Genomic DNA, 15,455 nt, shown 5'->3' with positions numbered 1-15,455 from the left:
ATTTTTCTTGCTTTTACTAACAAAGCTGCAGTATACAAGAATAGTTACATGTCTTTCTGTAAATGTAAAGGTGAAGAATAATATCCTAGCAGAGGACTGTTCATTTTAAATTTTGATACACTTGACAAACTGTATGTCATAGGGGCTATGGCCATTCATACGCCTACCTACAAAGTGTGATAATGCTTGTTTATTCCCACTATACCACTACTGAGACAAACCCTGTTTTAAAAGATTATATATCAGTATGTACATACAATAATTAAAAAACTTGTTTTTGCTGTTTCTAAAGTATTATAACAAACATCTTTGTACACAAATCTTTCGATATCCCATGATTTACTTAGGCCATCACTCTAGGAGAATTTAAGGGTATGAATTTGTAAACTCTCTTGATTTCCTCTTTGTTTTTACTATGAAATTACTGAGGAAAATATTTCTCCTTTTGTAGTTCCTATCCAGGGGTTGAGAAGAACACGAGATCACCAAGGTTTAGAGGTAAGTGGCTTTTCCATTTCAGAGAAAATCCACCTGTCGAGGTGTCTGGGCGCGTGACCCTGCCTCCTACCATGGTTGCTTACTGAGGCTCTGTGGGTGTTTGGTTGGGAAGTGACCCGGATAAAGTTTCACAGCTTCGTCACAGCCAAACCCCAGTGTTGCACTTGCTACTCTGCTTCTGGCTCTGCCTCTGTTTTATGGAAAGGACCATGGACTTGCCAACCCGCCCTAGGGAAAGGAAACCGTACATCTGTGATGACAATGACGGGCACTTCTGTTTTTTGCGGTTCTCTCTCTTCGGACTCCAACTCTTCATCCACAAGGATAGTCCTGGGGAGTTTAATGAAATGTGGAGAATCACTCACTTGGCAGCCATCACAACACAGTCTTCATCATAACAGCCCTGTCTTCCTCCCCTTGCCCCACTGCACCCCACAGAGCAAGTGTGGCTCTCAATCAAGAGACGCCTTTCTCGGGCATCAAAGTGGTCAATTTTCTATAGGCCCCAACTCTTCTTTTGTGGCCTATCAAGCCCATGGCCGACTGAACAAGTTCTAGGAAGCTCTAGTGATTCTTCAGACAATTTGATGTGCCCCCCGTGCTCAATGTTAAGCTTCATCATTTATTGTGACATTTATTGTGAGGATATAATGTTTGACCAATTGTCGTATCTTTTTCTGCCTGCTACCCTTGACCTGATCCTGGCTGTAGACCTTGGGCAGATGGAGACACAACATAATTGGAAGGGCTCAGCCCCCCAGGATTCTGAAGCCTATGACCTCCTGAGAACAAAGATGACTTTCAATTCTGTATCCCAGATGCCTAGTCTAGGGCCGAACACAGAAGGCGTTCGTTAAACTGTTGACTGGTGAGCGGCTGGATGAATGAGGGATGAGTTTGCAAATGTAAATCAGTGCAGAGAGAAGGATCTATTTAAAAAAATTCATTCTGGCTTTGCATTTGCACTTACTTAACAAAATCATTTAGATTGACCTCAGAGGACTCTGTTGCTGGGACTGGTGGCGAGCTGGCGGATGCTGAGGTTCCTGGGACAGACTCCATCTGGGACAGGAGGGCACTGTGGGGCTCCCTTGGCCACGTCACAAATCTACGAAGGCATGGGAAGACACAGTCACATCAGCTGTTGCAAGTCAGTGCCTGGGTGGGCTCTTGGTCTCTAAGGCCAAGTTCCAAATTTTAGAACAAGCAGGTCCAGAAGGGAACACCTTCCCTTGTTTCAATCTTAGCTGAGTTTTCACTTTCTCCTAAAAATTTGCTGACCACCCTGCCCAGTCTGGGCCCAGTATCTCTCCTATGAGCACTCACAGCCCCTGGGCTTCCCCTCTCACACTTATTTCTCCCGTCCCTGCTAGACTGTGAGCTCGCCGAGGACACTGTATCTCCTATGGCATCTAATACAGTGCCTGGAATGGAGCAAGCACTCACGCACGGCTATGAATGAACAGATGCCGGGGATCCTGCTCCCAGATAACCAGAAAGCAGGGCCAGGACTAGGATGAGGCACTCGCTCTCTGGTTCTGCACACATGTGAGCCTCTACGTGACCCTGCCTCCCACCATGGTCGTGCTCGGTGCTGCGACTGCTTCACCCTGGTCCTGGCCCTGCCAGTTTGCTCTGCTGCCAGTCAAGTTCTCTGAGGAGAGGACAGAGGGGGAATCAGTGACTGTACCAGCTGGTGCTAAAGCCCATATATCCTGGTTTCGATGACTGGAAAGGCCTTTAAATGTCACAAAGGCCAAAGTGGTGGGGTCTCCCCTATTCTTCCTGTTTCCCTCAGGGTGCATGTAGCTTTTAAAGGACCCCTCCCCTCCCCTATCTCTGGCCCGTGATATTCATTTCAACCCAATTTCACTTATATATTCATTCTGGCCCCATATGCACTTTACTTTTTCTCAGAGGCTCCACAGAAATGTTACTTATTATATAAAGAACCCAACACTGTCCCATTTTGCCACTGAAAAAAATTTTTCCTCCCTCTTAAGTTTCACAGCATTTTGTCTGCATTTCTCTTAGGATACTGTCTACTCTCTATCATGTAGCTGAGTACCATTTACTAAATTTTGGGCATTCTTCTATCAACTTCATGATTTCTGCTATATTAAGTATCACCTAATAAATCGTTTTTTTATTGAGGCATAATTTATATACACAATGCACTCATTTTAAGCATATAGTTTGATGAGTTTTTACAAATACATATACCTGTGTAACCACTACCATATTACATACACAGAATATTCCCATCACCCTAAAGAGTTCCCTTCTGTACCTACCCAGTCCATCCCCCAACCCCTACCCCAAACAAATAAATCTGCTTTATATCATTATAGATTAGATATGCTTAAAGTTTCATATAAATGAAATTATAAATATGTATTCTTTCGTGTCTGACTTCTTTCACTCAGCAGATTGTTTTTAGATTCATCTATGTTACTGTGAGCAGTACTCTGTTCTTTATCCCTGAGCCGTATTCCATAGTATGGATGACTAGTGTGTTTGTCCATCTTCTTGTTGATGGACACCACGGCTGTTTCCAGCCGAATAAAGTTGCTATAAACCACACTGTTCTGGGCACAGGACCCATGTTGGGCTGGGTGATGGGAAGCTCATTAAAATAAAGATTACTGAACCTCATCCTTGGGTAAATTCTGATTGAGCAGGTCTCAGGTAGGGCCCAGGATTTAGATGTTTAACAGTCTTCACAGGTGATTCTAATATCCAGCCAGATTTGGGACCTGCCATGGGTAGGAATGGCAACATGACAGCTAAGGACTGAAGCTGATAATTAATATGGGGCTATCACTCAGCCTTGCCAGCTAGGGACAGTGAAAATCAGCAGAGTGTGATTCGGAGCACTTATTAAATCACCCCAGGTCAGTGGAAACGCCTGGGGAGACTCTGCCGGATCACTGCCCCACATAATAGCACTTTCTCATTCGACATTTGCACCCCTCCGGGATGTTGTGCTGAATGGAAAAAAAAAAAAAAAGCTTATGGGAATATCTGTAAAGGAAAAATACAGAGCTGTAGAATGCCTGCAGACCTGAGGAAAAACAGCACCTCAGTTGACAACGATGACTGGGCAATTGGGAAGGGAGAGGTCTCTTTGGAAACAAAGACACCAGTAAAGTAGCCCTACTGCCGACAGACAGAGCCACGGGAGACAGTGAAACTTTTATCATAATGAAGCCTTCCACTTAACATTAAGATCAAAAACTGTTCCAAAAAGCTGAAATAGAATGTTGGTAGAATTTTTGGATCAGATTTCATTTTACCCTTAGGAACAGATGATTACTTTCCTGTTATGCTGACCCAAACAGGATTAGATTCAGTTATTTTTAAAGGAGAGAGCATAGCAAACAAGAAAAAAAAATGAGTCAATATTGCTCCAATTCCAGAGCTGCCCACATCAGACTCACTGGTGGAGCCAGGAAAGGAACCCTCCCTTTAGCTGTGACAGAACCACCTGAGTGTCAGACACACTGTCAACCAGCCACTCCGGTTTGGGCTCAGCACTTGCCTTCTTCATATTTTATTTTCTATTTTTGGGTGAGTTAGGATCAATACCATCTTTAGTGCTGCAAACTGAAAAAAAGTCCACCGCTCTTACATCCCATTCCCCCTTTGCTGGAAGCAATGCTGCATCAAAAGAAAACCTTGAAGAACACGTTTGCATTTTAGTTAATTTTTCGTGTTGTAGTTCAGATGATATTTGTGTGTTGGACATCTGCTCAAGCCTCTGCAGTGCAGCCAAGGTCTCATAAACGGGGAAGAAGCCTTGGACTTGACATGATGACTTCAAATTCATTGGTTCATTTGGACCTGCGTTCTGGGTGTGTCCACTACAGGGGGTGAAAACAGCCATGGGCTGGATAAAAGATCCTACGGGTATGTTTTGTTTGGCTCATATGCTGTTATACACACACACACACACACACACATATATATGTATACGTGTGTGTGTGTGTATTTCTTGCAGTTACGACTATAGCAGATACTGGTGTTAAGCTCTCTAGGTCCCCTTCTCTAGAATGGTGCACCCATCCCCTGGGTGCTGTGGGTGTTGGCCGCACCTTTCTCTGGAGCATTGCCCTGGCTAGAGCTGCCTGCAGGTTATGTCCTTCCAACCATTAGAGTGTGAGCCATAGGCAAGGATTGCTTGATGAGAGTGAGGGCCATAAGGGCCCAGCCTCCTTGTCTCTGCGTGGGACAAGCTCTGATGCAATCACACTCCAGAGCTCCCCGTGGGCTCAGGCAGAGGTGAGACTTCTTCTGAAATCGCATCTTCCCATGGTTTTCCCCTCCACTCCATACTGTTTCTTACTCTAATAGTTTCTCCTGAGAGCCTCCCTCAATAAATCCCCTGCCCAAGAATCACCACCTAGGTTATGTTTCTAGGAAATCCACTGTGGCACTGTATGATTCCAAATAAGAGAGAGCCAATTCTTGCTTCGAGGGACTCAGAGGCCAGGGGATCAGAGTCAGAGAGCGAGGAGCAGGTATAAGTCAAGGTACAAATGCTCCAGGAGCAAGATGTGCAGCGTGCACAGTGGCTCAGAACAAGGCTGTGGGGTCAGATGGCCTGGGTTTGAATTTGACTTCCCGGCTTACACACCATGTGACCTGGTGTTAGTGACAGAACCTTGCTCATCTGATTGTTGTGAGGTTTAGTTCACCTAAAGAACTCAGCAAGGTGCCTGGGTCATAGTAAATGTCCAATGCACATGGTCTATTCTTGTGCTGGGGTTGGTGGGAATGATCATTTCTGGCATTCAGATGAGAGAAGAGTCTATTGGAGTTTAGAAGAGGGAGAGACCAACTTTCTGTGGATGCGTGGGGAAGTCTTCACAAAGGAGGAGATAGTCTACCTATATCTGGAAGGAAGAGTGGCATATTTTAGGTGAAGAGTGGAAAGGATGCATACTCTGAGGGAAAAGTATCTATAAAGGAAAAAAGATTGAGAGAACCTGGATTTTTCAGGGACAAGTGAGAAGTCTGTCTTAGAGTGTGTGTACATGCCAAATGGAAGGAAATGGTGATGATAAGGACAGTGATGAGGACAATGATGATGATGATGATGAAGACTGCAGAAGCAATGACTTGAGAGTTGGTGATGGCCAGCAGTGGAGGCAGCCATGACAGGAAGTGGGGACAGCAGTCACGGGACGGGAGGAGTGCTGACCCTCCTCCTGCCACTTTGTTTTCACTGTTCTCACACACCTCTTCCTCCTGGCACTGGGCAGAAGAGGCTCCGAAGCATGAACAGCAAATGTAGGGGGGACACAGGTGACTGACGGCTCTGATTGTGGCAGCCCCCACTGTCTCCTCCACTATTCTCTTATTCCCATCCCTTCTGTCTAGCCAGCTACTCAGCCTTGCTCACGACGGGCCGGGGAGGGGTAGCGGGAAGAGAACCTCAGGACGGGACCCTCAGCCCAGGGCGTGGTCCTGCCATTCCACCTCTTCACGAGCACTGGAACTTCCCACTGCATCTCCATTTCACCTCGGCGAAGGCTGCCATTACCTTTTGTCTGGATTTCTAACACTGTTTTCTATGTGAGCTTCCTGACTTTTGTTTTTGTATAAATGATATAAAATAGAAAACAGCCCATTGGGCTATGTTTTCCATCACTGTTTACAATATGGCTCAGAGTTCTGGTCATTCTAGGGTTGTCCCCTTCTAATCCATGTTCCCTTCTGCAGCCCAAGTGAACTTTCTGATCATTTCACTTCCTCATTTTAAACCTTTATGAAGACCCTCCATTTTCCAGAGGAAAAAGCCGACTCCTTAGTGTGGTTTCAGAGATCCTTCATAATTAAGCTCCTCCCTCAGCCCTGCCATTTTGATAGCAAAATGAGAAATGACCCACTGGTATCCTTTCTACGCTCCTAGGTTCTGAGGTCCAGTTTGAGTTTTCAACAATCCAAGGGTATGAATATGTGCTATTCAGCATAATTAATTTCATTGTTGAGATGTTTTCCCCTACAACTGTACCTAACATCGCCACTGCTTTTGACTTATAATCTGTGGGCCACTTTGAGCAAACCCCTCATCTTTATTCATTAGAGCTTATCAGGTGTTTTTTACATTCCTGTGATTCCTCTCAGCGATCTTCTGCTTCTGTTATTTTTTTTAGCCCCTCCCTCTCCCCCTTCCCCTCCCTCTCTTCCTTTGACTACACATCACAAACCTGCTTCAGATTACAAAAGCCCGATTCCTGCTTCTAAAGGGAGATTATAATTATCACTTTAAATCACATTAAAAGTGGGCAAATTCCTGAGTCTCTCTGGGCGTAAACACAACAACGTCCTAGCCATGTTTCTGCATTTGTTGCCTGGCTTTGTGGTCTTACACTTGCTGCTCCTTGCACAATGGGAAGCGAACGACAGATGGAAACGGATGGGGCTGGCTCAGTGCCTTCCCCACCGGCACGTTCTAGCTCGGCCACACGAGAAAGGGAGGAGATCGGCAGCTAGATACCCATCACGGAGAGCAGCCTGCCTCAGGCTTTGACTTTATTATGTCCCAGAACGCTCCCAACTGGCCGCTTGTACCAAGGTGGAAGTTGGTGGGACATAATTGAGTAGATGAAACTCACGTTACTCAGACCTTAGGGGGCAAAAATTGTATTTTTAAAGGCTCTCAAAAGGAGTTGCAATGGAGCTTCTAGAACAGTCATTCTCACTGTAGCTGTCCATTGGAATTACCTGTGGGACTTTAAGAACTGCTCACGCCTGACTCCTGACTGGAGAGTTTTGATTTACTTGGAGTCAGAATACTGAAAAGCAACCAGCACGTTTCTAATGAGAGTCACTCAGAAGATGGTGGCAAGAAGGTCGCAAACAGCAGTGCTAAAGTGAGAGTACTACAATAGTCTGAATGTTTATGTCTCCCCAAATGTCACATGTCAAGTTCCTAACCCATAAGGAGATGGTATTAGGAGGGAGGGCTTATGGGAGGTGATGAGGTCATTAGGTCACAAGGGCTGAGCCCTCATGATTGGGATAAGTGCCCTTATCAAAGAGACCCCAGAAGGCCAGCTTGTCCCTTTTGCCATATAATCCACAGCAAAAAGATGCCATCTATGAGCCAGGAGGTGTGACCTCACCAGACATCGAATCTGTTTGTACCATGATCTTGGACTTTTCAGCCTCCAGAACTGTAAGAAATAGGTGTTTGTTATTTATAAGCTGCCCAGTTGCTGGTATTTTTGTTGTAGTGGCCTGAATGGAATAAAACAGGCCCTAATTAAGTAAGTGCAGCCAACACTTATTCATCACTTATTCTCTACCAGGTATTACATTTAGCACTTAATAAGAACTGCCTAATTAAATCTTCACAACAGCCAGGTGAGGTTGGTACTATGATGGCCCTCAGTCTTCAGATGACAAAACAGATTCGGAGAGTGAGTGGCTGAGCTAAATTACCCTGGTTCCAAAGCTCACACTCTTGCCAACTATACTGGATAGTCTACCTGGTCAACAGGTGAGGGCTTCTCCTTGGTTATGTCATGCCATGCCATGCCCATGACAGTGACTCACAGAGTAGGCTTTTTCATTTTAAAAGTAATTAGAATCCATGACATAAAGAGGATACAATGTATTTCCTAGAATCTTTCTTTAGAAGAAGAGGGACCCATCCTGATTATATCTAGATAAAGAAAAGCAAGACACAGTTGAACTTGCCCTTGAAGTGAGTTCCCACAAAGAGTTTTGCTGTGAGGTGAGCAGTGGAGGAATACGCCCAGACTTTACCTTGAAGCTCTCCAGAGGGATTTCTGAGAGAAACGACCACTTCTATAAAAGCTCCAGAAGATGTCCCCACTGCTGCATGCTCTTAGAAAGTCTGCTGAACTGGTAGACTGTGAAATCTCCCTTATAATTAGCTTCAAATCTCTTTAAAAATATTTTCAAAACAGGACAGTTTTTAAAGTCGATTCCTTTTAATGTCTGGTCTTCAGTAGATGTAGCTAGCTTTGGGGATTTTAATTAATATGAACACATCAATAAATCAAATGTACACTTTTTAAGAATCAGATCACTAAATAAACCAAGCAGATATAACCCTAACGCAGGTTCAATGATACACTGATACTTCCCACTGATTTCTTCAGAGGCCAGCTTAGCTCACACTGAATATACAAAAGGCTGATGTTTAGAAGATGCCTTAAAAGGCATGAATCTAAGATAAGGTAACTAGAGTTCTTCTATAATAACATAAAAGCCATACAAAAAGTTTTGTAACACTCAAAATTGAAATGAAAGATGGCCCAATTCATTTCTCTATGGGGTAACACATGGTATCTCAGGAGACTGGACTAAACTGGACTGTAAATAGCAGCAGACTATAGGATCCCTACTATGGCCATCACTTTTAAGTTAAATATGAGAGGTCTCCCTCTGGTTGGCCTTGAGTCACTTGCAGGCCAACTACAAAGGCAGGAACTTGTTTATAAAAGCTCAGACTTGAGAGAGGCTTATAGCTCTTCCATTAGTCCCAGAGACTACTCTGATCCCTGACCGGATAAATTAGCTGGCCCATCTCAGCAGGAGAGGAGGTTCTAGATGGATGGTCTACAGGGGGGTCTGGGTGATGGAGGGCCTGGGAGGCTTTCAAGGGCGTCAGCATGGAGTATAAGCAGGTCTGCTACAGGTCGACCTCACACTGTTCTCTTTCACAAGGTGCTTCAAATTTACTAATCATGTCATATTTATAAGGGGGTGATGCAACATTGTTATTAAACTATGTATGTATATCATATACACTTGTGCATATATGATATAATTTCACAAAAAAAGAGAGTGGATGTCAAGGAATATATGGAGTAATGAAATCGTTTCTGATCTTCCAGAGAGGCAGTTTCAGTTAAGTGAGGCGGGGGTGGTGGGGCAGTGCAAAAGCCAGCTAAATTGGGTTGGGGAGTGAATGGAGGAGACTAGTGCATCGTTGCTTTGCTCAGGGTTGGTGCTTAATTCAACGAGAGGATGAAGAGAAAGGCTTTCTAGGATGTGGAGCACGTGCACTGAGGACAGAGGTATAGAGAACCTGCAGATATAAAGAGTGAGACGAGATTACTGATAGCAAGGAGAACAGTCAGAACGTTTGACCTTGAAAAGCAACAGACATCAGAGGGAAGAACATGAGGCGATGAAAGCAGAGCCTGAGGAAAAGCGACCTCGGGTGTGGGCGGGGACGTCAACATGGGGAAGCAAGGCGTCCAGCGGGGCGTGGTGGGAATCTGCACAGAGGTGTGTTAGTTTAAGGAGACGGCTAGGAGAGCTGAAAAGCAGCATCAGTCTGTGAAACGCTTCTGAGGAAAAACTGGTGGAGCGAACGAACCGGTCAGGTCCCGAAGAGAGAAGCTGAGCCGAGGAAAGATGACATAGAACCAGACAGGCTAAAAGGCTGGGCACGGTCTTGGAGATGTTTGTGATCAGCTTCACCAGCACATGATAAATTGCTTTCCAAAGTGACTGTATTGATTTACATGTCCATGGGCAATGTGTGAGCTCCTATCCCTCCACAGCCTCAACCACACTTGGTATAGTCACATTTAATTTTATCCAATCTTGTGGGTATGCAATGGTGTCTAGCACTCGCTTTAATCTCCGTTTTCAAGATTACTAATGAGTAATATTCCACTGTATATATGTACCATATCTTCTTTATCTAATCATATTACTCGGCCACAAGAAAAGATGAAATACTGCCGTTTGCGACAACATGGATTGAGAACTTGAGGTCATCATGCTAACTGAAATAAGTCAGACCGAAAAAGTTGAGAACCATATGATTTCACTTAGATGTGGGACATAAAACAGAAAGCAACAAATGAACAAGACGAACAAACAAAAACTCATAGTGGTTACCAGAGGGAAGGTCGGGGAGGTAGACAAGGGTAAAGGGGGTCAAACATATGGTGACGGAAGGAAATTTAACTTTGGGTGGTGAACACACAATGCACTATACATATGATGTATCATTGAATTGTATACTTGAAACCTATATAATTTTATTAACCAATGTCACCCCAATAAATTAAAAAATATAATAAAATGTCACTGTGGTAGACTGAACAATGGCCCCCCCAAAGATGTATACATCCTAATTCCAATACGAGAAAGAACATTACCTTGATATCCCTAGCACCTCATCTACGAAGTAACAAGGACAAGGAATGAGGGAGATAAGGCCACATAGCCACCAAACTTCTTGCATGACCTCATGGAACCAAGCAGGACTTAGATTTTCATCTTTATTTTTGTCTTTTCCTGTTCCTTTCACAAGTTCTTAAATAAACAGATGGGATTCAGGGCCACGAGACTATAATATATCATGAGGAGCTAAGGTTCTACGACAGAAATTTACAAATCTGTGTTAAAAATTTAAATGTGTCCCTGAGGTCCTGTTTACTGGGAATGATTTTCTATTGTTAACCTGGTGCCATGCAGCGCCTTCCTACTCACTATGCTTTGTGCTGAAGGAGCCCAATTAATTTTCTATATTGATTCTCACCCTATGGGCGGGGGGCAGGGGGGTGTCAAATGTCCATGGAGCTTTGTTATAATCTTTTCCAGTCACAGACCCAATCTCTCCTTCTACCACCAAACCTGGAGTGTTCCCCTCCTCACCTATCAACACCTCGCTGTACATTTAGCTCATTTTCCGGATCTTACTTGTCAATCTCCTCATTCCTTCTCCTGAAGCAAGCCCAACAGATATTCCAATTTACTTGTTGTCAAGCCCTATAGCTACTTCTTGCTCAGGCCAACTTGATTCTTAAAGAGGCTGACATGGTTTTCTTTGGACATTTAAAAACTCAAAACAAAAGGTTTTAAAGTGAGGTTCTGGAATGGTTCTCTGATTAGCATGGTGGCTACCCACTGTGAGGTACAAGAAGGACGAGCCCTCATTACTGAGGTGCAGAGAGGTAGTGGGGCCCCATGAGCTGTCTCTCTACTTCTCAGCACACACACGTTTCGCACACACTTGTTCTTGCAGAGCCTTTACCAGTGTGTGGGGATGAGAACACACCAGAATTAATTGGTCAAATATTAAAACCACTGCCATCACCACCACCAATTCGCATGGACAGGGAGGGGGTCTCATTTATCTTTGTAGTTCTATAGCACCTAGCACAGCTTTTAGACGGAAAAGGTTCATATAAATGAAAAGGTTCACAAAAGGTTCATATAAATGAAATATGGATATATAGTAATAAAATATAATATACAGAAAAGTGTGCTTCGATATGTCAGTAGACAATAGTGGTTAAGGCAGGGGCTTTAAACTCAGGGTAGACCTGGAGTCCTGATCCATTGTGTGGGTTCAGGCACCGGGGGCCTCAGCTTCAAGGGTAGATATTAATACTTTCCAGGGTTGTTGTGTGATATGAGCTAAGATATGTAATGGAGTTTGAACTGAGCATGGCCCATGACAGGCACACAATTATAGTTATTGCTATTGGTCAAAATGATAGAATCTGTCATGCTCCTAAATTAGCTTTTTATTGAAGACTTGGCCTTACAAAGCTGTCTACAGGAAATATTTCCTACCTGAGACATATTTTGCTCTGGAAAGCTATAAAAAGGTTTTTCCCATAGTAAAGATGTGAATTTATTCACACTATATGGTGGTCTTACCCTAAGTCTTCAAAGACAGAGACATTGTCTTTCATGTGAAAGGTGAAAAGCAGCAGAACCATAAACGTGAAGGTGCCTATGAAACTGCTACTCTGGGCTCCATGGTGATGGGTGGCAGTGTAGGAAATGGTCGAATGGTCTCACCGTGAGCTGCTTTTCTGCAGTGTCTGAGGGCTCTACCAGCTTATCGTGTCTCTGCACACTGGCAAGGTGTCTTATCCCTCACATATGCCTCTAAGCAGCTGGCATCCAAGTTCATGATTAGATGTCCATCTCCTTGGCTCGGGCCTGACCGGGGAAACGCAATGGGCCCATCAGTCATGATGCTGAGCATCTTTGCTCTTCGCTGCCCAGCATCCATCCTCCCTTTCTCTGCTCCGATGTCCGCCATTTCCCGCTGGGGACTGGTCTGTCTCTAACTTCCAGCCTGGCTCAGGGGTAGCGCTGTGTTCCTTAGGCCATAGTTCAGGAATGGACAGAGGAATCAACCAGAGCCATGAGATGCAGCCTAACATTTGCTGGGGCTTACTTCTGAGAAAAAGCTTCTACCTTAGTCTGTGGGTTTGAGCCCGGAATATGAAGAACTGGAGCTGCTGGAGCTGCTGAATCACCTTGCAGCAGGTGTGCAGAACCTGACCCGGAGTGGAGCCAATGCAGCAGAAGGCAGAGCCAAGAGATGGTGGGGGAGATGTGACGTGCAGGTGACACTGCCTGAGCCCTGGATCAAGCTGTGCTTGAGGCCTAAACCTAGACACTTTCGGTGAGACAATGAATTCTATTTTTTAAAGTTAGAGTCCGGTTTGCTGTCACTTACAACCAAAAAATGCCTTATGTCATTATATAGTCATTAATAGTAGATTCATTTTTAAAAGTCAATCTGAACTGGCAGAGAGTGAAAACTTGCTGGAAGAGTTGAGTGTGGGGGGATCTGGTAGGTTGAAAGATGGTTATCCTCAAGATGCGCACATTTGAATCCCGGGTACCTGTGAATGTTACTTTACATGGCAAAAGGCTCTTTGCAGAGGTGAACAGGTTAAGGATCTCGAGATGGAGTGGATCACCCTGGGTTACTGGGTGAGCCCAAGGATATACTCACAGGTGTCCTTACAAGAGGAAGGTGGAGGGTCAGACTACTCCAGAGAATACAGAAGGGGATGTGACGACCTCAGCAGAGAGAAAGAGGGATTGAAGATGCTATGCTGTGAACTTCGAGGACGGAGGAAGAAGCCACGAGTCAGAGAATGCCAGGAATATAGCTCTAGAGTTGGAAAAGGCAAGGAAAGGATGTTCCCTAGAGCCTCTGGAGGGAACAAGAGTCTGGCCCTTAATTTTGGCCCAGTGAAGCTGACCTGACTTTTGGCCTCCAGAACTGGAAGAGGATAAATTTCTGTTGTTTTAAGGCACCCAGTTTATGATGATTTGTTATGGCAGCAACGGGAAACTAATACAGGGGAGGGGGAAGCCCCCACGTGCACTGGATTCATTCTCTGGGCTGTGAAATTGTCATTCTGCCTCAGACACATAGGGGAAGAGTTAGGGAAGAAGGGAAGCGGGAGGGGCATAAGGGCTGGAGTCAGCATTTGCCCAGGGCCAGCTGTGGCCTCTGTGGCCACCTCTTTTGATCCCTTTTGCTCCCTCATCAGAGCTGCTTTCCCTCTAGCCCCAGGGCTCCATGTTTGCTTTTGTCTCTGACCCAAACTTCTCTGGGAAGTGGAAGAGAAAAAACACAAGTGCAGAGGCTTAAAGAGCTCTGGGAGATGAGGGGCTTGTCAGGAAGAGAGAGGGGTGTTTATGGGAGAAGCCAAAGCTTAGGCCAGAGAGAGGCACCTGAGGCCTTCAGACCCTGTGAGGCCTCCCAATGTCCTGGAATGTCTTCAGGCTGACTTCAGGAGAAAATGTCTCAAAGCCACTTCGGGGATGCTGCTTCTCAAACAATCATCACAGAGGTGCCAATGCACTCAGTTTCCTCAATCAAGGAATGGCCCTAACAGCTGGCATTTACTGAGCATGCAATACATGACAGGGAAAGTTCCAGAGCTCTGCAGGTAGGAGCTGATTCAATCCTCACCACATCTGCATGTGGAGGCACCATGATCATCCCCCTCATTTCAGATGAGAAAGCCGAAGCTCAGGAACACTTAGCCACCCGCCAAGGTCACAAGGGGCAGGCAGCCCAGCACGAGCGTGTCTCAGTGGCCAGGCCTTTAACTTGCACAATGAGCAGCCTGGGACAGCAAGGTGCAAGGGTACCCAGGGCGTGCCCCCTTGGGGTTCAAGAAAGCTATTCTTGTTTTGAAAGAAAAATAAAGAACTATGTGTCTCTCTAAATATTTACATTGTTTTGATTGGGCCCTTGGGCGAAGCAAGGGCCTCCCCCTGATCGTGGTTTTGGGCTTAGCTGGCTGCAGAGAAGAGTTGTGGGGGGGACAGGGAGGCACTGCAGGTCTGGCCCTCCTGAGCCACACACAGGCTGTCGCCTGCTAAGGCCTGGCTTCAGCTTTGATGAATGCAGCCCGAAACAAGAAAAGGATTTTCTACCCTTAGTCAGAAGGAAAGGGGTCTGGGCCATCAGTTGGGGGGGGGGCTGAGGCCCCTAGAGCTCTAACACGTTAGGATCCTGGGGAGCACTTCACTTAGCAGCACTTGGTACGAAAGAGTGAAGGCGACGAAGGCACCAAAGGGAAGCTGAAAGCCACCAGTTTCAGATTTTCTTTACCATCTCAGAGACGTGTTCATTTTACAGACATCTCTCGTTTAATCCTCACAACTCTCAGGTTTCTGCATTACCTCTAGTTTACGGCTGGGTAGATGCAAGCACAGGCATAGGCCAGAAGGACCGAGCCCAGATTCTAACCGGCCTTGTCCAACCACAGCCCAGGACCTCAACTACCACTAACATACCACGTCTTAGAAAAGTTCCACTTTCAAGGCAACAGAAATTGAGGGATGATGAAGAGACAGATGGAAGCATCCAGAAAATGAGGCTTCCTCCTCCTCTCTTCCACCTTCCTCTTCCAATCACAATATCTGATGACTGATGCTCATCACAGCAAAATCAATGTGAGAACAACACATGTCCCTTTGTTGAAGGGCTGGGCTCCCTTAGGCCTTCGTATTCGATTTATTTATAATCTGACTTGGAAATGAAAAGGCGAAGCTGTCCTTGGAGACTGCTTGGCTCACATGCTCTGAGTCCTAGCATCGCCTCAGATTTGTGGCTTTGAGCCTGGGCAGAGATGCCAGCTGAGCCAACATCTGCTTGGCTCTCTCTGGCCTCTCAGAAGTAAAGGCTG

The 15,455-nt window shown here is 45.4% G+C and overlaps 1 protein-coding gene across 13 annotated transcripts in view; it reads right to left on the bottom strand.

The window, feature by feature from the left end:
- Window positions 1-15,455, bottom strand: part of HYDIN (HYDIN, axonemal central pair apparatus protein) — a 337,481-nt gene that overhangs the window by 111,057 nt on the left and 210,969 nt on the right. For all 13 annotated transcript variants that reach the window (XM_025045274.1, XM_025045278.1, XM_025045276.1 and 10 more), the window contains 2 exons: window positions 1,469-1,606; window positions 747-828 (listed from right to left, as the gene is read on the bottom strand). In XM_025045274.1, the coding sequence (XP_024901042.1) occupies window positions 747-828; window positions 1,469-1,606 (220 nt within the window). The remainder of the gene's footprint in view (window positions 1-746; window positions 829-1,468; window positions 1,607-15,455) is intronic.

Source organism: Pteropus alecto, unplaced genomic scaffold (genome assembly GCF_000325575.1).
Source record: "Pteropus alecto unplaced genomic scaffold, ASM32557v1 scaffold42, whole genome shotgun sequence".
Taxonomy (NCBI): Eukaryota; Metazoa; Chordata; class Mammalia; order Chiroptera; family Pteropodidae; genus Pteropus; species Pteropus alecto.
This window is presented reverse-complemented; position numbering and strand designations above follow the sequence as displayed.